Source organism: Eschscholzia californica, unplaced genomic scaffold (genome assembly GCF_041429995.1).
Source record: "Eschscholzia californica isolate CP2 unplaced genomic scaffold, dmEscCali1.0.p SCAF_5, whole genome shotgun sequence".
Classification (NCBI taxonomy): Eukaryota; Viridiplantae; Streptophyta; class Magnoliopsida; order Ranunculales; family Papaveraceae; genus Eschscholzia; species Eschscholzia californica.
This window is the reverse complement of record NW_028238472.1, coordinates 1,268,070-1,291,440: the sequence shown is the minus strand read 5'-3', so window position 1 is coordinate 1,291,440 and position 23,371 is coordinate 1,268,070. Positions and strand designations below refer to the sequence as shown.

The following is a 23,371-nucleotide window of genomic DNA, read 5'->3' as shown; positions in this document are numbered from 1 at the left end:
CCGACCAAATACGGCAGTACGGACCAAATCTTCTTGAGGTTCGTTTGGCTGGGTCGTTTAGTAGACTTTGGTTTTCTTAGAGAGAACTCCAATTCCTCCTCCTAGTACACAAAATCATAGCAATAATTTCTCAATTCGAAAGGGCATTGTCTCAAAATTAAAATTGTTGTTGTCACTCACGATTGAGTAATACAATTTTTTCGGCTCAACTTCGTATGTTAAAAGCATATAAATTCTCTAACAGGTCATTTTCGAAGTCGTTTTTTTCTTCTTAATTTAGTTATAAGAACATTTCATATTTGCGAAATTTAAATTTAAAAATGAGGCCTTAAAGACTTGTTGTGGTTGACTTAATAATGTATTAATATATAGAGTTTGTCATGTTTTTGTATCTTTAATAGAAGAAATCGGAAAATTTTAGGTCTATTTCAAAATTTGGTGTTTATCGATATCTAACACTAATATAATAATATGTTTGTTACAAAAAAAATGTATATGTCCATTTCAATATTAGAATAATATATAACAATACATTTTCATCGATCGATTGAGAAAGCTCTTGGTAATAGTTCTTTTTTTAAGTAAATTGTATTGGATTATTTCTTTACATCCGAGATCTATGCAGCTAGATAAGAGATTCAGATTGACAATGTAACATATTTATAGACAAGTAGAAGATAACAATACCAAGATATACAAATGTTGTCTTAATTGTAATCTTGGTAATAATTTTATATTTAAACAATTTAGACGAAAAATAACAAAAAAAGATATTTATATAGTAGTATTTCAATCAGGCCACTTGATACTTCGACTTATTTCTCTCACAAAAAAGATTCTTCTAGTTTAGCCCACTATGTTGGAAATCAATTACAGAAAAGTAATTCTAAACAGCTCCTTAAATTTAGTTTGCAGTTTTACCTGACTCCTTGATTTCCTTATATTCCTACAGAAACCTCATCGGTTCCCGGTCAACGTGTTTTGACTTACATGAGCCAGCTTGACTTCATGGATTCCTCCTGCGTACAAATTCGGTGGCTCTATAACTACTCGTATTGACTCCGTTTGCATAATTAGTATCACAAAATTTAAAATCGACAAAATTAATTGCTTGAAGAACATAGACAATTTAATTTATTTTAAAAATATAAAGAAAATAGCTGAAATAGTCATTCACCTAATTGGGGCGTCGATCAAAATCTAAATATTAGAATAATGGGTATGATTCAGGTGGGCATTTAATAACATGGGCAAAAATTAGTCGTATAATAATTTCCAATTATATTTGTAAGGTTGTAGGGCATATTAATGAAAATTGAGGAGTTTGTCCATGTTTTTATCAAAATGTATATAGATATGAGTAAACATTTGGAAGACCATTAACCCTTACCCCATGGCCACCAATTCTTAACTTGTTCATTTGGATTCCACGAAAACAATTCTGACCTATTATTTTAGTTCATGCAAAATAAATAATTACATCTTTTTTTTTCATTTTTTGTTTTTTCAGGAAAGGAGGCCATGCCTTGATTTATTAACTGCTTTCGCAAAAATTGTTATTGGCTAAATCTGTCGCCAATTGACTTGCAATAAAACTGGGAATTTCAATTGCCTCCATAGCTTGTTCTAACTGTTGTTCTAAATGCTAACATAAAATAATGTTTTGCTACTAAATGTGCTACCTTATTAGTTTTTCGAGGACAGAATGTAACTACTCCCTTACGTAATTTACTCGGTTCTCCTTGTAATATCATTACCAATACTCTAATTCGCCAAGGAGATTCATCCAGTTGCTTAGAGCGAGCGCTTATCACATTTAAGGCATCCCCTTCTATGACACAATCATAATCCGGGAGCCTTAAAGCCAACTCTACAGCCACTAAGGTAACTCTAGTTTCAACCTCAATCGCTGAGGTTGTTACCCATTCCTGCACATAGCCATAACAAAATCTCCGTCACTGTTTCGGCAGACTGCTGCCCCGACTGCTCTTCCATTGTTGAAGGCTGCATCAAAATTTACTTTCTATTTCTTTGTTGACGGCGGTCTCCATACACGATCTTGCTCTTGAGCCCTCAGTGGTGACTTAATATGAAGTGACATATTAGAACGAAAATTCTTTCATTAAATATTGAGCCTCGTGTATTACTCGATATATAATTGGAGAGATATCTTCAAACGTGCATTTGTTCGCGGCTTCCATAAACACTATGCAACGTAAATTCTTAGTAGTATCCCTTCATTCTCATCACTGCTCTTCAACCATTTGTAGAGTAGGGATTGAAACCCCTCTTCGCCATCCACCCTCAATTGTAATGGGTAGCTCATCCACAACTCTCTCGCAACTCGACTATAGAAATATATGATCTATATTCCCTTCTTCTTCCTTGCACATTGAACATATTTTTGTAACAGTTAGGTTAAATACTTGTATGTAATAGGATAAAAAAAGAAATATATAATTTCTTCAGAAAATGCAACACATCCATGTTTAAAAAAACAAAACAATCAATGTTTATAGCCCACAAATAATGATAATAGATCTGAAAACTTTATATACATCAACACATGTAATGATCACATTTATCAACATTATCTGCCCCAATTGATGCATCTATCAGGCTTGACATGTAGGCCCAACTACTATCTTTTTCAAGATAATTATAATATCCAAAATTGTGTGCACTATTTTTGTCACATGCACACACGTCTCCCTTGGGGGACAAAAATCAGACATGGGCCATGGACTCATGAGTGGATGTAACATAAATATTGTGTATCTAAATCGTGGAGGCGATTTCAGATCCGGTTTTGAACAGAGCTGAAATTCATTTGTTTATTAAATTTGGGTCGTTAAAAATATAAATAATGTAGTTAAATGGGTTTTAGACTGTTAGTTTTGTTGAACTCTAGTTTAAGGTTCGTTTCTTTCGAAGTTTAGTTCGGCAGTTGCGTGTTTATCACATCTTATCGACATATCAATGTCCTGTTCTTTCAACAAAAAAAAAAAAAAAAAAAAAAAAAAAAAAAATATCAATGTCCTGTTATAATTTTCGTAGTAAATTTCCAAATAAATAAATAATTTAGGTGCATCAATTTTTTTTTCTTATAACCAAACCAAGAGTTCTTATCCATGATCCGACTGTCAGACCTATCAACCCGTTATGTTCAATTAAGCCTATATTAAGGAATTCCAGGCCCAACTAGAGAGTTCCAGGGCTTTAGGATGTGTTTCAGTGCTTTAAGATGTGTTCATTGAAAATTTTCCCATCGACTAAGACTAGAAAAGGAAAGCCCAAGGAACACAACCGCAAGGAGGACTCCAAGAGTCATTACATTCATACATGTGGATACATTATGAACTGAATAAATCCTAGTACTTGTCATCATCAACGACATTTTAGGCCTTAAAGAATACTTAAATACCCTTACGACAACCCCTTGGGAATTCCTACTTTTATTTACATCTTTAAGGACTCAAGTTCAACAAATGGAAGGATTTTTACTTCATCAAGTGAACTTGAGACCTCCAAATTTTAGGATGTCAACCACCACCACACTATCACTGTGTATGATTATTTTATTTCCTACTCTTGGTGACTGGTGTCATTTCATGTCATCTCTATAACCAATGTCGACAAAAGTTCTCTCCCTAAATATTGTCGGATTACTTTAGTAACCTTAAGTACTAAAAGCCCCTTTGACATCTCTTGATCTGCAAAGAATTTTCGAAGATAAAACACAGAGACGAAGGGTTAATCTTTGAAAACAGATCAGTCCCAAATGAATTGGTTTATTCAAGAAAAACCTTGTTCTTTGGAAGATTTATCTCGTGTTTGGTACTGTATGGTTCCCATCTGCAAGAACTCCAAATCATTCTATTGAGGTTTGTACACATATACATCTATTTAACAAGGCTATGTCATTATCTCATTGGAAATCTTGACTTTGGGATGCAAACTCACAAAAACGTAACAAACAACTTAAACAAGCGTTGGTCTCTCGTGAACTAAGATATTTTTGGTCAACAACATTTACCCAATCAACCAAATGTAACTTTTCAAATCTCTCTCTCTCTCTCTCTCTCTCTCTAAAATGAAGTCTCATACCCTCTCACAAGGCACAACCTTCCTCCCATGTTTGTTTTCTTTCCCATCCACATCAAATAAGGAGAACAAAACAATTCAATAACCAACACAAGATCAAATCAGTAACATCAAAATATATGATGACATAAAAAGGGTAGGATCCAAAAATAATAAACCAACTTCTTTGATCCCCTTTTTTCCCAAAATCTATACCAACATGCTCTTTTGTCATTTCACAATTTTTATACTTCAAAATATTTCTAAATTCAAAAGAAATAAAAAACCGATTCCAAATTCAACAAAGATACAGAATGGGATCAACCAACAAAACCCTTTGTATCATCTTTCATTATCTTATCCTTTCTATACTAATCCTTTTCTTTTTATATAGTTCCATAACTTGAACTTTTAAAGTACCAAACTAAAACTACCATAAATTAAACCAATTTAAATTAGTTTCTCTCACTATGTTTTCGTCTCCACGATTTGTGCTATATGAAAGTTTGCCCACCATTAAAACACCAACATCAACATCTCGTTCAAAGCCCCGGCGATTTTCGAGATTGTCCAGCATTCATCCTCATGCATTAACACCTTATACAAGGAGAAAGAGTTCTACCTTGCGCAGGCAAATAGCATGAATGTGATTCTTTGACTCGAAACCACATGAAAAGGTTCAGTTGCTCGGTTGCTATATTGTGATTCTTCTCAGACTGCAAGAAGGTAAACAAAATAGATATTATGTTCTGCATAAAGAGTTTTTTTTTGTCTAGGGCACAGATAAAGATTCTTATTCTACTTACCAGCGGGTTGTTTCTGGTCAGAAGCGGCAGGGTTCATTTGTAACCCAGCCATAGTATGAACACATGGGGAAGTGGTCGATATAAGCGGATGTGAGCTACCAGACAATTGTGCAGGAAATTGTGTCGTTGTAGCGATACCTGAAGGGCATATAAGTGAGGAACACAGAGTGCGTGTTCCTGTAGAAGTAGACGATGAATTCTGTTGTTGTTGCTGATTTTGTTCAGGTTCCCCTTTTTTACTACCATTAGGAATGAAAAGCTGGGATTGCTGTTGAGCCAGGGTTGGACTGATGATGGGCCCTGATGGGTCACTCCTTCCATCCGCGGGCGAAGGCTTCTCGTTGGGCCCTGACGGACAATTCTTACTATGTTGAGATGATATTGCAGGAGGTACTTCGTCTATTTTGCTTGCTGCTAAAGTTGTCGTTGGAGATTCAGATGTACTTTTGAGGAGTGAATCTGGAGGAGAAACCAGAACTGCTGGAGAAGATGTGGACTGATTGTTGCTAGGAGGAAGCTGTTGAATTAATGGTATTGATGCTGGTTTGGAATTCATGCCAATAGATATCTGGGTATGTCCTTGTTGAATCCTGTTTTGCTGTTGCGGGAAGCTCCTAATGGAAGAGGGGATGGTTGTGGTGGTGGTGATACTTGATTGGTTTGTCGGAGCTACGAGTTGTTGCTGTTGTATCTTCTGCTGAACAATCGGTTGAAACCGCTTCTGAAGCTGGATAAATGGTGCTGGTGGTTGTTGCTGCTTCTTCTCACCATGATTCTCGCTACTACTATTACTGCAACCAGTTGACGGTATGGCCGTGAAGGAGTACTTCTTAAGGTTCACTGGCAGAGGAACGCTTTGGCCATACAGCTTTTGAGCATTAGCAACTCGACTATTAACACTTAACGGACCACCAGACTCGAATTGTCGAGTTTGACCTGGTAATTGGACACGAAAACTTTGCTGCTGCTGTGACTGCTGCTGTCGATTCTTAGGAGCAGGGAGATTTTGTACACTCCTAGTCACACTACTACCATTACTGCCAGAACTTTGTAATTGCTGCTGTGAAGTGGCACCAGTTGATGTGCTCGAGTTTTGTTGAACCTGTTGAATTGATCTTGGACGAGAGCTAGGTTGTTGTTGTTGGTGTTGCTGCTGCTGCTGCTGCTGCTGTTGTTGTTGTTGTTGTTGTTGTTGTTGTTCCTGCTGCTGGTGAAGCTGTGAAGGATGAGGCATCTGTGAATAATAAGATCCGTTGAAGATCGGCATTGCTTGAGCAGGACTTCCTCCTCTATATATTGTCGAGGCACTAACATTCGATGGAATAGGAAATTGGAATCCACTATTTTGCAACATTGCCAAGTATTGATTTGCTTCATTTGGTGGTAAATTTGGGTGGTTAAGTCTTAAAACTGGAGCACCTGCATTGGTAGAGAAATTCTTTCCTGGAGCTCCAAGAGTTGAATTGGTTACACTTGATTTAGCTGTGACTTCTCTAGGAGCAGCAGATTTTGTAGCCACAGATCGAGTTCCAGCTGCCATTGTTGCCTGCTGATGGCCTAGAGGGAAGATAAAAGCTGGGCCATGCTGAAACAAGGGGAAAAGGGAAAGGTAAGTCGGTAATTTGTTTAAGACCATCTTTGAAAAACTAACTTGAATAGTAGTATAGCAGAAGACAAGAACATCGATTCATACCAGAAAATTACCAGCTGATGCTGGCCGTGGTGCTTGCTGAAATGCTATTTGAGTACCTTGAGCGAAAGCTACTGCAGGTGTCCGCTGATTGGCTGTAATTGTGGCTTCTGTTGGCGGAGCACCATTTAAGTTGTACATATTGGGCCCATATATAGATGTTGTTGAACCACCTCTAGCTGACCAGAAAGATCCCATGATTCCCATTCTTGCAATTTGTTGGTGATGATAGATGTTTCGAGCAATGTAATAATGTGTTCCACACCTCTTCGGACGGGGTTGTGGCTGAGGGAGACGTAATTGTGACGTCTACAAAAGAAGATTATTACCTTGTAAGGAGAAAGCTTCTAGATAACATTATACAGTTCAGTTTAATGAGGAACATGAATTAAAGTACCTGAATAGCACTCGAAGTTCCAGGATTTGGATCAACGGGCACAACTCCATGAATAGGTGGAATTTGGCTGGGAGTGTATCTGTTCACAAAGAAGAAACAACCCTTAGCTTCTCAAGAGAATCAATTGCAAGAAATAATGATCGAAAGAGAAAAAAACAAAACGGAGCGAGGTGATTGATTTGTACCCCTTCTGATGAGGCCCCTCCGGTCGACCACATAGAGTCATTGGCAGTGTTAGAGGCAAAGATGACGGTTGGTCTGGGAGAAAATTAGTAAAAGGTACATCAGGTTTAGAATGAAACAAAGAAATGCATACTTTTATTAGTAAATGAAGGTTGAAGATGGATCAAAGGTGATAGGGGGGACTCCCTAACCCTACTCCCAAGTGTACTCCCCCTCACATGGAAAGGACATTTTGGTCTTTTCAAAGTTGTTTTCAGACTGAAAAGACCGAAATAGGCTTCCCATGTGAGAGGGGGGGGGGGGGGGGGGGTACACTTGGGAGTAGGGTTTAGGGAGTCCCCAAATCATTTTCCAAGATGGATTACTTGTTTTTTTTTCATTTCTCAACTGTACTTATGAAATAAAAAATTATGTAAATGGCAAGAACCAAGATATGAGTAAAAGGAAGATCAAATAAAATGGGATTACTTGTAGATATAATTTGCTTTTGCTGTTGTTGCAGTCGAACTTCATGGGTTTCTTTGCAGCGACCAACACCATCTGAAGTCACATCCCTGTCTTGCTTCTCGAGTTCAACCTGTAGTTTAGGGCCCTTCTCTTTATTAAAACTTTCCTCCACCATTACTTCCATCTTCTTCTCCACAGAGCCAGACTCCGTAGTTCTGTTACCATTTTCCTTGTCTTTTCCACCCTTTGCCATAGATTCCATCTCCTGCACACAGAATAAATGAAGAAAGAAGAGTTACTAACCCATCAAGTAACTGAATGGGTTGACTAAGGAACAGTAAAAGTCCTAACTCACCCTGTCAACATCAGGGGCAATTGATTGAATATTGGGCATAAGGCCGATAGAACCATCGCCATAAGGAGCAGATTTCTCAGGAGGAGACTATATATATATAGATAGATATTATATTAGTGTCTAGTGCTTAACGAGGTGACTAAAAATAATGGAGGAGAAAAAAAGTAGTTTCTGTTGAAGAACAGACCAGTTCCGGTCTGAAGAGTTACTAACCCATCAAGTAACTGAATGGGTTGACTAAGGAACAGTAAAAGTCCTAACTCACCCTGTCAACATCAGGGGCAATTGATTGAATATTGGGCATAAGGCCGATAGAACCATCGCCATAAGGAGCAGATTTCTCAGGAGGAGACTATATATATATAGATAGATATTATATTAGTGTCTAGTGCTTAACGAGGTGACTAAAAATAATGGAGGAGAAAAAAAGTAGAACCTTCAAGTTAAAAGAAGAAAACTCACCATCAGATCGATCTTGAACTTTTCTCCCCTTTGGATCTCCTCAGTCTCTAGAGCTATTGGACCACTGAAGAAATATAAAATTATTATATGAACACAGCTCCACTAAGATCTTTTCAAGAGAAAGAAAATGAAAAAACTTTTAAGAAAGATCAAGCGTTTGAGATTTACTTTGATGTGTGGGCCGAGTCTGTAGAATCAGCATCCATTTTCACGCAAGATGGAGATTCGTTTTTCAGTGAAGAGGTTTTACCCTCGATCATTGATTCTTCATCCATCCTGGGGTTCGAATCAAACTTGCTATTCTTCTTCTTCTCTATCGATTCCAAATGATGCTCAGATTGAAGGGGTCTGACTTGTAAACTACCCTTATCAAGAGAAACACCATCATTCCTAGCTGAGGATAACTTCAATTCCATTGAGCAAGCTTCAACCTTTTTAGGAACAGAATCAATCTTACTAGAAGAAGTTGATGGACTTTCCTCCCTTACTATATCTCGACGTGCTCTTTTTCTCTTTGGTTCTAAAGTAAGCAAAGCAAACCCAAAATTTACATCATTACACCGATAAGAAATGAAGAAACCGAAAACAGAAACTTCTTTACATACCCAAACCAGAATCTACATAATCAAGCAAAGTGAAATTCTTATCGAAGAAATTCAAAACAGAAACTTTCTGACATACCTAAACCGGGTAATCTTGTTGCGGATGAACTGGTATTTGAAGGAAAGATTGAAAATTGAGCAGCTGCTGCTCCAGATGAAATTGAGTTGGGAGGGTTCTTCAATCCAAACAGAGCTTCAGCCACCTCCCTTTCAATCTCCTCCCGAGCTACCGGCGATTTGGGTCTCTTGACTGACCGATTCTTCACTCCAACAGATTTCTGCAACAACAAAAGAACCTTCAATAAACCCTAAATTTTTAGAATTAAAATAGTTAACTTAGAATGAGTAAGAGAAGAACAAACCATCTTCTTCCGAACAGAACCATTTGAGAAAGAAGGCAGGACGACCGAAGATGGTGAAGGTGCCGCTACTATCCGTCTCGACGGTGAAGTTGAAATTTGACGGCGAATTTGTTTTACTCCTCCATAGCCACTACCACTGCCACCACTTGAAGATAAATAACCATGTGACCTTCTGATTGTAGCTGCAAATACCATCATAGACACAAAACTCCATTAAAATCAAATCAACTATTTAAATAAATCTCTACGTTCTTCTTCGTCCAAATTTCGTTTTTCCCTTACCTGATCGAGCTTTCCTAGGTATTCGGAACTCCTCGATTAACTTAAAAATTGGAGCTGTTTTAATCAATTTTGAGGAAATTAATCCATTCTGTTGTTGATGATGATTGCGTTGCCGGTTAGAGAAATGAGATGATTGATCCGGTTGATTCGTCCTACTCCCAACACCTGAAGGTTCATCATCATACTCGTCTTCATCATCATCTAAGCTTTCACCACTACTTTCTTCTCCTTCTTCTTCGTTTCCATCAACTCCACGATTCAACAACCTCTCGCCGCTTCTACTCCTCTTGTTCCTATTCGAATGATCTCTATCTTTCTTACTCGTTCTATCTCTTAACCTAGTCGTCTCTTTCAACTCCACTCTTCCTTCTTCCTCTATAAGAACAAAAAAAAAAATCAATCAAGAAAAAACAAAAACGAAATCAGAGAGAAAAAACTGTCAAAATCAAAGAGATCTGAGAAATTCAAACCAGGAGAATCTCTAAAACTGTTATATCTTTGTCTCCGGTTCCCTAATCCATCCGTAACCGCCATTTTTCTTCTTACTTCTCTACTTCTATCCATCTTTTTCGTTGTTTACTCATCAAATCAAACACAATAAACAGCAAACAACAACAAAAAACCTTCGTTTTCACTAGTTTTCTTCTCTACTAGTACTGAAATCAAATCGGCGTGATTCTGAATCAAATCTACTAAAGAGAACAGATTCCGATTCGTCTCGGACTAATGAATCGATTCAGACTATCAAAATAACTTGAATAATTAAAGAGAAAGATTAAACGGAAGAACAAATCTCTAATCTTGCGGCTTATCTTCTCCCTCTCTACCTACCTCATCGCCTCATCAAATCAAACACAGTACACAGAAAACCTAAAAAACCTCCGGTTTCACTAGTTTTTTTTCTCTACTAGTACTGAAATCGACCTGATTCTGAATCAAATCTACTGAAAAAAAACAGATTCCGATTCGTCTCCGAATAATGAATCGATTCAGACTATCAAAATAGGTTGAAAAATTAAAGAGAAGGATTAAACGGAAGAACAAATCTCTAATCTTGGCGCTTATCTTCTCTCTCTCTCTCTATCTCGTCGCCTCCTTCTATCTTGTTCTTCTCTCTCTCTTGGGATTTTCTCTCTCTAAAAAACTCACTTGCTTTTTGGCTTTTTATTCTTCGAGAAACCCCACTCAAAATCTTGGTTAAACGGTCACGATTCATCCCTCAAAATATTCATTTAATCTTATCCGTTGGTATCTCTTTTGCCCTTTTCCTACATGGCGTAATCCTTACCGTTGATTTATAAGAATCTCGAAGTTGAACTTTACACCACGTGTCATGTCCACGTCTGATTTGTTACCTACTCGATGGGTTCTATTTCATACACCCAATCGTAGTTAAAGTTGAATACTTCTCTCGCACAGCGGTCGGATATTGATCGCGTGACACGTGGCAGGTTTGATGTGGGTATAGTCAACGGATTTGTACGGTTGGTCTACCAAATACGACCCATTTGACAAATTACACATTTTTAGTAACAAAAATGATCCCATACCCCGCCAATGTTCTTGCTGGAATCCGATCGGAGTATTTTTAGACGGGTAAGATCTAGTGAGAGAAAGCCTGACACTTTTTCTCACTAGATCTGGACCGGTCAAGTATCCTGGGCTAGATTCGGAGGGGATATTAGTTGGGCATAGCATCAATGCTCTTTTAGTAAAATACTAGGGTGTATCCCGTGTCTTATGGCACGAACGGTTGTAACAATCAAATTTCTAACCATTGCTTTTATAAGTGCCCCATAGTATTGCTCTAGCCACTCTCTCATACATGTCACCTGACTTTCCATATTTATTATTGTATACCCTAGTTTTTTGGTATTCTACTTATTGTTTATTTTTTCTTAAATTAGTTAGTTTATTGAGCAGAGAGAGGTTTTAATTTCCTTTTTTAAACCCTTCCAGTTTTTGTTTCATTTATTCTTAAATTAGTTATTTTATTATTAAAAACGACATTGTTATTTTTTTTAAAATAAGTTATTTTATTTCTAAGAAGGACTATATTTTAAATTTTGAGAAGGACTTATAAACAATATCTTTTATTAAAAAAATGATGTTTGTCCCAGGGCACGGACAATTGTATTAATCAAATGTGACGAAATTCTAACTCAGCACTTCTAGAATCGCCCCATAGTATTGTTTTAGGCGCTCTCTCCAAATTGTCACCCGATTTTCCATATTTAATATTGTTATATTCTCGTTATCCTAATTTTTTGGTATCATTTACTTTTGTTTTCTTTTCTTAAAATTAGTTATTATTTTATTGAAAGATATTTTTATTTCTTTTTTTAACTCTTGAAAATCTTTTGTTTCTTTTAATCTTAAATTAGTTATTTTTTTTCTTCAAATAGGTTTTTTTATTTCTAAAAAGAACTATGTTTTAAACTTTGAGAAGGGCTTCTAGATAGACAATATCATCTTTAAAAAGAGGATGTCTATCCCAGTCATCGTTTTCCCTTCTGTTTTATTATATAGAGTTATAGACTAGGTAATAAACCGTGGCTACGCCACACTCCCTTCGTGAAACATTTTACGTGTTTGAAGCTTTAAAACATCTGATATATCTGAACGCCCTAAAAAAGTGAATGACTTTGCTCGTAGAGCTCAAGATGAAGAGATTGAAGTATCAATGCAGCTACGTAATATCAAAATTATACATAAACTTGTAATTGAGGTCATTTCTTTTTCGACAATCCCGACATATTAAGAACATTAGCCGACTTCTGATAATTGAAAAATAAATTGGGTGAATCATTGTCTCTATATCATGATCATATTTCAGACATTAGTATAAGCAGAAAAGGTGAGCAGTACTGAAGAAGTAGAATTTGACAGGGGGTCAATTCAGAGGGATACCAAAATCTAAAAGGAGAATTTTCAAGTCATTCGTAAAAGAAAAGAAATGTACGAATCATCTAACTCCATTTAAGTAATTGATCCAAGATAAATTTAAGTAAGCATGCAATAGCTTGAATCTATCAAAGCATTCTAAAGCTAATCAGGGATAGGTTGATTCAAACCTAATCTCTAGATGGAGAAACACCACGCCCATTCCAACAATTCCATCAACTAAATCAAATCATGAAATTTCTTATAAAAACATTTCATGAGTTAAAAAAGAAATCTAAAAATTGACATAAAAAAACAACATCACCCTTTCAAAAAAAAACATCACTAAACATGAATAACAAATTACTACTAATCAACAAAGAAAATCCCTAAAAAGAATAACCTTTATATCGTAATTCAATCAATCTAGTCTATCAAATCTAACAAGTTGTGTAATCGAACACCTAAGATAGAGAAAAGAGAACCTAGAAGACAAAGTTTTATGCAATTCGAAGGAAGAAGTAGATGACATTTGCGCACAAAAACTAATGGATCACAAATTATCAATGTAAACAACCTCACAATAAACTAATGACATTTGTTTATACTAATGTCCCTTCTTGAAACATTTTACGTGTTTGAAGCTTTAAAACATCTGAAATATATTTGAACGTCCTAAAAAAAGTGAATTACTTTGCTCGTAGAGCTTAAGATGAATAGAATGAAGTATCAATTCAGCTACGTAATATCAAAATTAAATACATAAACGAAAGTGAAGAGAACTATTGGTGAATCATTGTCTCTGTATCATGATCATATTTCAGACGTGACATTTAAATGAAAGTGAAGAAAACTATTGAAAATCAGTTGACCATGATCAATAGATGGATAGAGTAAAGAGCAACACATACAATCACTAACAACTAAAAAAAATAATGTGAGAAAGGGAATAAGACCACCCAAGATAAATCTGAAAATCCAAGTGGTGTAAACATGTACCACAAAACTGAAAGCGTACCTTTCTGAAATACATTAAGAGGGACAAAAGCCATTAAAAGTGAAAACCTTGCTCTAAGGAGGGACATAAGGTAGCTATAAAATGATTAAAAGCTCCACACTCTTCTTTGATACTACTGTCAAATTATAGTCTAAGCTCCTCTAGAAAAACAACGAGTAATTTATTTATTACAATAAAAATTAAAATATCTGTAAAAAGAAACTGTTATGTAAAATGTGTTTGGAACATGTAAACTTTGGATTGATGAGCATTATACCGTAAACTACATAGGACGATGGATGCCTAAATCCCAAATTTATATGTTTGATATTACTTAGAGGAAATACCTTCTACTTAATAACTAATTTTTTTCAGATATGTTTCTTTATCGCATAACTCTATTCTTAACCAAAAGTGCATATTGGAATCATGTCTCTTAAAGTGAGAAAACATAATAACATATTTGTTGTATAGAACATCTTTTATGTACCTACTCTACACATTTACATCTTACCTATCAAGAGCTGCAAGTGCTTGTGAATGTAGATATATCATCCAAAATGCATGTGTTCACCGTTGAGATAACGCAAGTGAAAGTGTATTATGTGATGTACGATCTTAGACAGAACAATCAAGGCAATTTTCCATCTTCTTCACAATTTCAATACCATTGTCTGAAATCCACACGGACGATCAATAACATCAAGAATTTATGGTATTCTAATTTTTTTTAACAAAAGAGTAGTTTCCCTTGATTGTCGAAGAATGATAGAAAAGAATTCATAGTTCAAATGCAATATAATCTCAAAAATTGTATCTCAAAAGAAATAAACTCCAAAAACTCAGATAGTGCACAATTTATTAGGCATCCAAAATGCATGTGTTCACCGCTAGGATAACGCAAGCGAAAGTGTATTTTGTGACGTACGATCTTAGACAGAACAATCAAGGCAATTCTCCATCTTCTTCACAATTTCAATACCATTGTCTGAATCCACACGAACGATTAATAGCATCAAAAATTTATGGTATTTTAATTTTTTTTTTTAACAAAAGAGTAGTTTCCCTTGATTGGCAAAGAATGATAGAAAAGAATTCATAGTTCAAATGCAATATAATCTCAAAAATTGTATCTCAAAAGAATTAAACTCCAGAAACTCAGAGAGTGCACAATTTATTAGGTTGAAGTGGTTGAATTTATTAGGTTAAATTTTTTCCGGAAATTTTTTCGGCCGACAACCTTTGTCGGAAGAAGAGATAGGAGAGAGATGGCATAAAAATAAGTTTTTGTTTTAAGGTCACCGGCCGAAAATTTTCCGGCCGGCGATCTTCGTCGGAGAAGAGAGTGGTGAGTTGAAGAGAGTGGTGAGTTGGAAAGAGAGAGTGGTGAGTTGGAGAGAGAGGTGACGTGGAGAGATATAAGTGGTGGAGAGGGAAGTGATGTGGATTAATTTATGTTTGTTTTTTCAATTTTATTTAGAAAAATATTTATATGAAGGGCAGTTAGGACATTTACATAAAAAAATGGGGCCATATTTGAATTTACAGAAAATAGGGGGCCATAAAGGAAGCTGTTCACAAAGTAGGGGGCCAAATAGGAATTAACTCTTTCTTAAATTAGTTATTATTTTATTGAAAGAGATTTTTATTTCTTTTTTTAACTCTTGAAAATCTTTTGTTTTCTTTATTCTTAAATTAGCTATTTGTTTCTTCAAATAGGTTTTTTTATTTTTAATAAGAACGATGTATTAAATTTTAAGAAGGGCTTCTAGATAGACTAGGTAATAACCTGTGGGTACGCCACGCTCCCAGTCTCCGTTTTCCCTTCTGTTTTATTATATAGACTAGGTAATAACCCGTGGGTACGCCACGCTCCCTTCTTGAAACATTTTATGTGTTTGAAGCTTTAAAACATCTGAAATATATTTGAACACCCTAAAAAAGTGAATGACTTTGCTCGTAGAGCTCAAGATGAAGAGATTGAAGTATCAATTCAGCTACGTAATATCAAAATTAAATACAAAAGTCTCGTCTCTCGGGGACCGATGGTTCTCCATTGGAGGACCCCTCATCATATCGACGTCTCATTGGTCGATTCCTCTATTTAACTGTCACTAGATCAAATATATGTTTTGCAGTAAACAATCTGAGTCAGTTGCTTCAAAATCCAACCGATGTCCACCTTACGGCCGCTCATCGCGTTCTCTGATACCTAAAGGGTTCGATCGGCAAGGGCATTTTTCTCTCTGCCTCCAGTTCCTTGACAATCTCAGGATACTGTGATTCCGGTTGGGCAGATTGTCCTACCACCTGTCGTTCTACTACTGGCTATTTTACTATGTTAGGTATCCGCTGCTTACGATCCATCAATCTGCTTAAAGGGACCTCATTGAGAAATTTTGGACGTGTTAACTGGGTTGAACTCCGACGCATGGATGGTATGCGAAACGTGGCATATGTTAAGACGATTAGTAAAGTTAGTAGTATTTATGTATATTCCAGGAATTAGAAAGAAAGAGTCAGTGAAACGGTGTGTCGGTTCAATCACTAAATAAACTAAAATCCTAGGGATGTCTTATTATTTTGAATTCTAACGAATCCAATGTTTAACTTGTTATTCTTATCATAGTGGAAATCATCTCGTTGTTATTGTCGTGGATTAGGTCTCACCAACTGAACCACGTAGTTCTCTCGTGTTCGTTGTAATTATTTATTTTCGTTTTTTTTTTCTTAGTTTACTTGATTTCATCGTAATAAAGTTAATTTAAATTTGTTTCCCAATTTATGTTTTATGGCAAATTTGTCAGCATGTTTGCACTAATGTGAGTTTGGGTCTCCAAATTATTCTCTGCTTCTAAATTTCATCCTTGGTTGTCTATTAATTCTTTAATAGTTTCTTTCTCCTTCCATTGACCACCTTCTACCATCACCACATAACATCTTTGTGTGCGTCATACAAAATGGTTGTCCTTCGCCCCACGGATACTACCTTGACAGAAAGTCGTCGGTCTGCCCCCATTTTGCGAGCTCATTGGAGCAGAGGAACTCAGTAATACAAATTCTACATGAGAAGAGAATACTTTAATAATCAAGTATTTCAACTCATTTCAAAATGATTTTGAGTTCGATCTCTAAGAAAATTAGACACCTAAAAGGGCTTGTGAGAACAGTCCTTCATGAAAAAATGTAGTCAAATATACAAATATTATCTAGGTCCTCCTTTCATGGCTAATTAGTTTTACATGGGATAACCAGAAACTTGACCATCCGTTTAAGTTGGATAATCACAAACTTAAAATTGTTGAACATGTTAGGGGTTTTATTCTTCCATCTATGAGGAAGATAGGGTTGGTGGTAGTGGAGAGAAGAAAGAGGGAAGAAAGAAAACTGTCGGCTCATACTCTTTAGACGAGCACTTCCACCGAACAACTAATTGAAGGTGGAATAACTAGAAAAGAATTAAATAGGAGAAAAAAAATATTAAAAAGGTAAACGCGAAAACCTAAACTGGGCATCAAAATTGACATCTACAATGAGGACAATATTGACCTCCAAGCATATGGGGGAAAATATGAAAATTGATCACAAGTTAGGAGTTAAAATTTATTTGGTACTGTTATGAAGACAGATCATGCTTTGATTACTAAATCTATTAACTAAAACATTTGATGGTGGATTAAATTTATTTGGTACTGTTATGTGTATTGTTAAGTGGATTACTATTGATGGTGGACAAATAAGAGGAGAGCAAAAGAAAAAAAATAGGATTGGAGAAAATATATATGTATGTATGTATGAAGACAAATCTTGCTTTCTTGTTTTTTTTTTTTTTTGATGTTGAAAGACAAATCTTGCTTTGATTACTATAGCTATTAGTTAAATGATTTGTCATTTGCTGACTCTAAGAATTGGTAAATTAATCACAAAATTAGGAACACGTTTTATTTTTAATAAGTCACAAATGATTAAGATGAGACTATAAATAGAGACCATTTTGATTAGCAAATGGCATATCAAATATTTGTCAAACATCAGAAGTTCTTATGGCCGAAATCATTCAACTTTTTTCCTTCTCATTGGTTTCTTAATTTTCTTCAATGGGGCATCTAGTGTAGCTGGTGAACTCGTTCTAAGTAAGCATCTCCTCTGATTTCTCTTTCAAGATTATGAAAGAATTTCTTTCGGTTTTGACTCACGATCGGATTCCTTTCTTTGACTCCCATTAGAATAGCTTAGGATTTCTGATTATTCTTCATTCCTGGATATGATGGTATAGGTCTTAGCTATGATTCTTTTTTTTTGTTGAAAGCGGTCTTAGCTATGATGAATTGAGTTTTGTGATTATAAATAATGCATAAATAATGCAACTAATTCCGTCATTATTTAATGTTAGTAAAAGAGGGATCGCTATTCAATTTAACATAGGAGTACTATATACTAACTGGAAGTGGCCACTTAGTTTCTTTCATTTTAGTGCTCTTAGTAAAAATTTTATAATTTTTGAGTCTATAGACCAAAAATAGGGTCCTAATAGGAGATTTAATCCTCTATAATCCTAAAAAGGATTTGAAAACCTAAATAATAATCTTAATAGATATAATACTTATTATATATGCAATACCTATATTAACCTTCTTTTAATATCTAATCGTGATTTTCATTCTAAACCGTATTAGATTTCTCTCCATATTTATCTCAACTTTCTCTCTCCAATCACGTTTTTTATGTAACTAACAACTCTCTCTCTATAATTCCGTAACCGAAATCCAGTAACTTTCCCATTATCTCTCTAAAAATGAAATCATCATTAAACCTTCATTAAACTCTCGCCCAGCTGTAAAAAACTCCATTGATTAGTATTCAATCAAGAGCCATCATCACAAACTCCATTGTTATTTAGGGTTTTTACTGATTATCTCTTTATTCTAGCCACAACTATTCAGGTTTAAAATCTTATGTACATTTGCTTATAGTTTAACGATTCATATTGAAGATTTGATAAATATCAAATGATCATCTTTTTCATATCATTTAATATGAATCTTTATTGCTGTAATTTTCCATAACTAAACTGTTCTTTCATGTATTTGATATTTCTGTTTCATTTTTATTGAATCCATGTAATCTAGATCTGATGTTTTCATTCAAATATTTAGATTTTTCACATCTTTGATTATCTTCAGATCAAATTGAACTGATAGTACAGATAATGTTGGGTATTAGATTCCAGTTATTTAATCTCAGATCTGTATGGAAAACACTTTGTCTGTAGTATACATTATGTATAATTTATGTTACATTATTTATACTTTTAAATAATATGTTGTTGTAAATAACATGTACATATATAAAATTCATTACAAATTATACATACTTTCTGACATAGTGGTGTATAAAAATTTGTAATAGGTATAAATTACAGTTTTACATGCTATAAAGTATGCGTACTTTTTTTACAATTGAATGCTATTCTCATACATACAGAACAAAGTACGTAATTTGTACTTTACAGTTTGAATTGTTTACGTATCTTAACAATTTGTCTGTTTTACAATATCAATAATTATGTTTTACAGAACAGATGGAGATTCAAGCAGATTCATCATTACAAAGCAAGAAGACGATATTAAAATCTGATGGTTGGGATAAATTGTTTACTGAACCTGGTCAATTATTTCCCGGGGGTGCTAAAGCCTTTCGATTTGCTCTTCGGCAATATAGTATAAATACTGGCCATGATTTTAAATTTATTAAAAATGATTCGAAGCGGGTAACTGCTGTATGTCCTGTTGAAGATTGCAAATGGAGAGTACATGGATGTGCGCCATTGAAATGCGAATCCATGTTTATTTTGAAAGACATGGAAATGAAACATGACTGTGAAGATTTCATTAAGAAGACCAAGAAACCCAAACTAAACAGTTCATTTGTTGGGAAACTTATTTTAGATGATGTTACAAGAAGCCCGGATCGTTCGACAGCAAGTCTGAAAAAAGACTTCTTGAAAGATTACGCTGTCCAACTTCCATATTACTACACTTATGAGGGGAAGAAAGTAGCAATGAATGAAGCATTTGGTCAAGAAGGAGACTCATATGCAAAACTTAGATGGTATGCTGATGCCTTTTCACGTACCAACCCAAACAGCATAGTACAACTTGAAGTTGACGATGTGTCTCGGAGATTTAAAAGAATTTTCATTGCACCACATGCTTGTATAGCTGGCTTTCAATATTGTCGACCAGTTTTATATGTGGATGGTACATTTTGCAAGACTCGTTTTAACGGTTGCATACTGGCTGCTGTGGCTAAAGACGGTAACAATGGTAATTTCTGAACATTCTAGAATTCATCCAATTTAATCTAAAAAAGTATCCCCTTTTTCAACATCATTTTTCAGCATTTTATGTACATTATCTTACATTTACAATAAATTATGCATAATTATACTTAAAGTATGTATATTTTATTTAGGTCTCAAACTTTAAAGTATGAACATTATTTTAAATTTACCATACAATAAGAAAATTTTACATAAGTATGCTTGATGAATATTTAAATTTTCATACTTTCACTAAAATATTTTCAATTTACAGGTCTATTTCCGTTAGCATATTCTGTTGTTGATGTTGAGAATGACCAAAATTGGGACTGGTTTCTAAGGCATTTGCGCAATGCTCTGAATATGGAAAAGACGTATATCTTTATTTCAGACCGTCACAATGGTATAATCAACGGTGTCAAGAACATTTTCCCGACAGCACACCATTCCTTCTGTGTATGGCATCTAAGGAACAATCTAAATTTAAGATTGGCAAATGGAGCTACAAAATCAAAATTCTTCCAAACATTGATTTTCAAGGCTGCTAGAGCTCTCCCCGAATCTGAATATCACGCAACTATTAATCAGATGATACAAATGGGTGGTTCAAAAGTTGCAGTATTTTTTAATTCCTTAGACCCTACCTCTTGGGCAGATGCTTTCTTTCCTGGTATAAGGTACGATCAGATAAATTTGTGTATTCATTTCATTAACTATATTGATAATTTTTGTTGACATTATGTATTGTACCGTATACAGTTTTGACTTTGTGTTACAAATAACATGTACTTTACACCGAATTTTGATAATTTACTGTAAAATATGTATTCTTCTTGTTAAAAATTATCGATTTCAGAAAGAAATATTTAAAATTTTTGAGTGTTTTATTTGATACAGATACACGGCGATATCATCTCAACTCTCAGAATCCTTTAACAATCAGATTCGACATGCTCGTGCACTACCAATTACAGCAATGTTGGAGGCAATTCGTATTAATATAATGAACAAAATGAACACAGCACGCGAATTGTCTAAAAAATGGACGACATTCTTGTGTCCAACCATCACTGATTTGTTGAAAGCAAAATATGATAGTGCTGCAACTTGTAATATTGCCCAGGCAGCCCCATTTATATTCGAGGTTTACTCAGAACCTTCTCATTGTGTTAATCTTCTACAGATTTCTTGTACTTGTAGAAGGTGGCAAGTTGATGGTGTTCCTTGTGAACACGCAATGTTGTGTATTAAAAGCTTGTCTGAAGACCAACAAGATTGTTTTTACGATCCTATTTGGACAACGGAGTCTTATGTGAAGACTTACCAGGAACATATAATGCCTATATCCAATGTTGATGAACCAAGGATTTTTGATGAAGCTACCAAAATTCTCCCACCGTTGATTCGTCGTAGACCAGGTCGTCCAAGAACAGTACGGATCGAGAGCTCTGGAAATATGCCAAGAAAATTAAGGATATGTGGTAGGTGTAAGCAACCTTCATACCACAATCGCAAAACATGTAGGGTAAACATTTGATGTATTTAAATATGTTACATAACACTTTCAATCCACATAATTTTCAAATATTCAATCTTTTTTTCCTATGTTTTGTTTCACTATTCTATCTTATTCTCTATCAAATGTTTATTCTCTATCAAAAGGTTATACTTGCCTAACATATGTGGTTAATATGTTAGAACACCAATTACACAAAATACAGTACAATTGATGTATTTGGTGCAAATTAGTTAAAGTTTTTACAGACTTTAAATTTACACATATGTTCTGTTTAAAAGTTCTTGTTTTGTTTCATAAATTATCTGTTATTTATTCTTAAAGATTCATACTTTGCCTCATGTTGTCCGTACTTTATTTCATTTTTTTTACGTGTTTAGTACATAACACGTTATTTATCAACACGTTACTCATGTTTGTGTAATAAATGAAAGGAAGAAACTTGATAAATTTCAGACATTTTTCAACAAATATGAAATTTTAATTAAAAATTACAGTTCCCATCCAAATATTTTATACTTCAAACTGGCAAATATAATTCATTACAACTATTTTAAAAATCAAAACATAAAACCATACTTTAATCTAAACTATATTAAAGTTTTTTTCCACAAATCTCTGGTTTCATTCAATAGCTCGTACGTCACTTCCGCTCTTCTACGCTGAGCTAATTCAATCCAATCTCTTGTAAGGTATTCATCCGGTACTGCCCATTTGTAATGTTTCATAAATACTAAATCCATATGAAGCATAACAAATAGTCCACAATCCGCACTGTCAATCATTGATATAACATTTAATATGAAACCACAAAATAATTTATAAACTATGTAACTATCTGTATGCATTACAGTAATCACAAAATTGTGAAATATTATGTACTTACTTTTCTCCTTGTTGATGATCATACGGCGTCTTCGAAATCTTACATTTCTTCTTGAATTCAGGACTCACATATTTTGTTTTGTGAAGCACATCTAATATGTATTGTCCATATCTTGCAGCATTTTCTTCACATTGTTTACGGAGCTTTATGTCAAAGAACAACGAGTTGTAATGGGTCCAAGACTGATCAAAGTAATCAAATACTAACAAAGTCCAATGAATACCCATACTGACATCTGTACTCATCGAATGACACATTGGAGCAACTATATAAGATATAAGCCCTCTTTCAGCCTCATTTATTAACCGATCTGATAGGTGGGGGTCTATGTTTGACTGAGCTGACTTGCAATTTATCATTGTCTGTCAAATAAAAACAACATACTGTATAAATCAAAACGGTTACAGTCCAGTAAAGTATTCATACTTTACAACAGACAAAACACATATACTTAATAAAGTATACATACTTTTATTATCATTCTAACCTTTTTATTTGACAAAACATGTAATTTATACACATAAAAACTGATCTATTATGAAATTATGACTTCTGTAATTAAAACTTACCCATAATTCAGAAGCGAGAACGAACACTTGTCCAGCCCCTTTTAAAACTTTGGAAGATAGATGCTTTGACCACCAATTTATAAGCTGAGCATCGGTTTCACAGTTCATCATAAGCCAATTCACCTATCTTCCTCTAACATCACTTGTCAGATTTGATTCCCATACAATTGTTCTGCATGTTAATTGTTGTTAGTTTAAAAAATGAATTTATAGCAAAATATTTATATTATATTAGATATAACAGATTATGTTTGTTACAATCATCATAATGTAACACAAACAACAAAACATTTCATAACATAGTCAAAGACAAGTATTAAACTTCAAATTCATTACTTCATCTTCACTCCTTGGTTGAACTCCTCAAGCAGACCCTTCTCATTGTCTTTCACTTTCTTCCAAACTTTGCTCTTCTTCCAGTTGCTAAGTGGTTCATCATTCACAACTTCCTTTTTCGCAATCTCCTTTTTTTTTTCTTTCTCGGCCTTTTCTTTTGGCTCGGCCTTTTCAGTGAGTTTCCTTGTTCTGG

The 23,371-nt window shown here is 34.7% G+C and overlaps 2 protein-coding genes across 5 annotated transcripts; one reads left to right on the top strand and one right to left on the bottom strand.

The window, feature by feature from the left end:
* Positions 1–4,325: 4,325 nt before the first annotated feature.
* Positions 4,326–10,876, bottom strand: LOC147536018 (protein TIME FOR COFFEE-like). Of its 4 annotated transcripts, none has more exons than XM_086643961.1 (13): positions 10,140–10,868; positions 9,670–10,044; positions 9,388–9,569; positions 9,105–9,303; positions 8,592–8,943; positions 8,424–8,487; positions 7,962–8,048; positions 7,628–7,871; positions 7,162–7,234; positions 6,977–7,055; positions 6,583–6,888; positions 4,890–6,474; positions 4,326–4,799 (listed from the first exon to the last, which is right to left on the bottom strand). In XM_086643961.1, exons 1-13 carry the CDS (start codon positions 10,231–10,233, stop codon positions 4,795–4,797), a joined length of 3,645 nt encoding a protein of 1,214 aa, XP_086500087.1. In that variant the 5' UTR covers positions 10,234–10,868; the 3' UTR covers positions 4,326–4,794. The 4 variants fall into 4 exon arrangements, with proteins under 4 accessions (XP_086500087.1, XP_086500089.1, XP_086500088.1 ...); XM_086643963.1 differs by having other exon boundaries at positions 5,028–6,474; positions 10,140–10,842; XM_086643962.1 differs by lacking the exon at positions 7,962–8,048 and having other exon boundaries at positions 10,140–10,876.
* Positions 10,877–19,130: 8,254 nt separating this feature from the next.
* On the top strand, positions 19,131–21,086 carry LOC147536017 (uncharacterized). Its single transcript, XM_086640163.1, has 5 exons — positions 19,131–19,875; positions 20,146–20,327; positions 20,412–20,548; positions 20,769–20,856; positions 21,072–21,086. Exons 1-5 carry the CDS (start codon positions 19,131–19,133, stop codon positions 21,084–21,086), a joined length of 1,167 nt encoding a protein of 388 aa, XP_086496289.1.
* Positions 21,087–23,371: the final 2,285 nt, after the last annotated feature.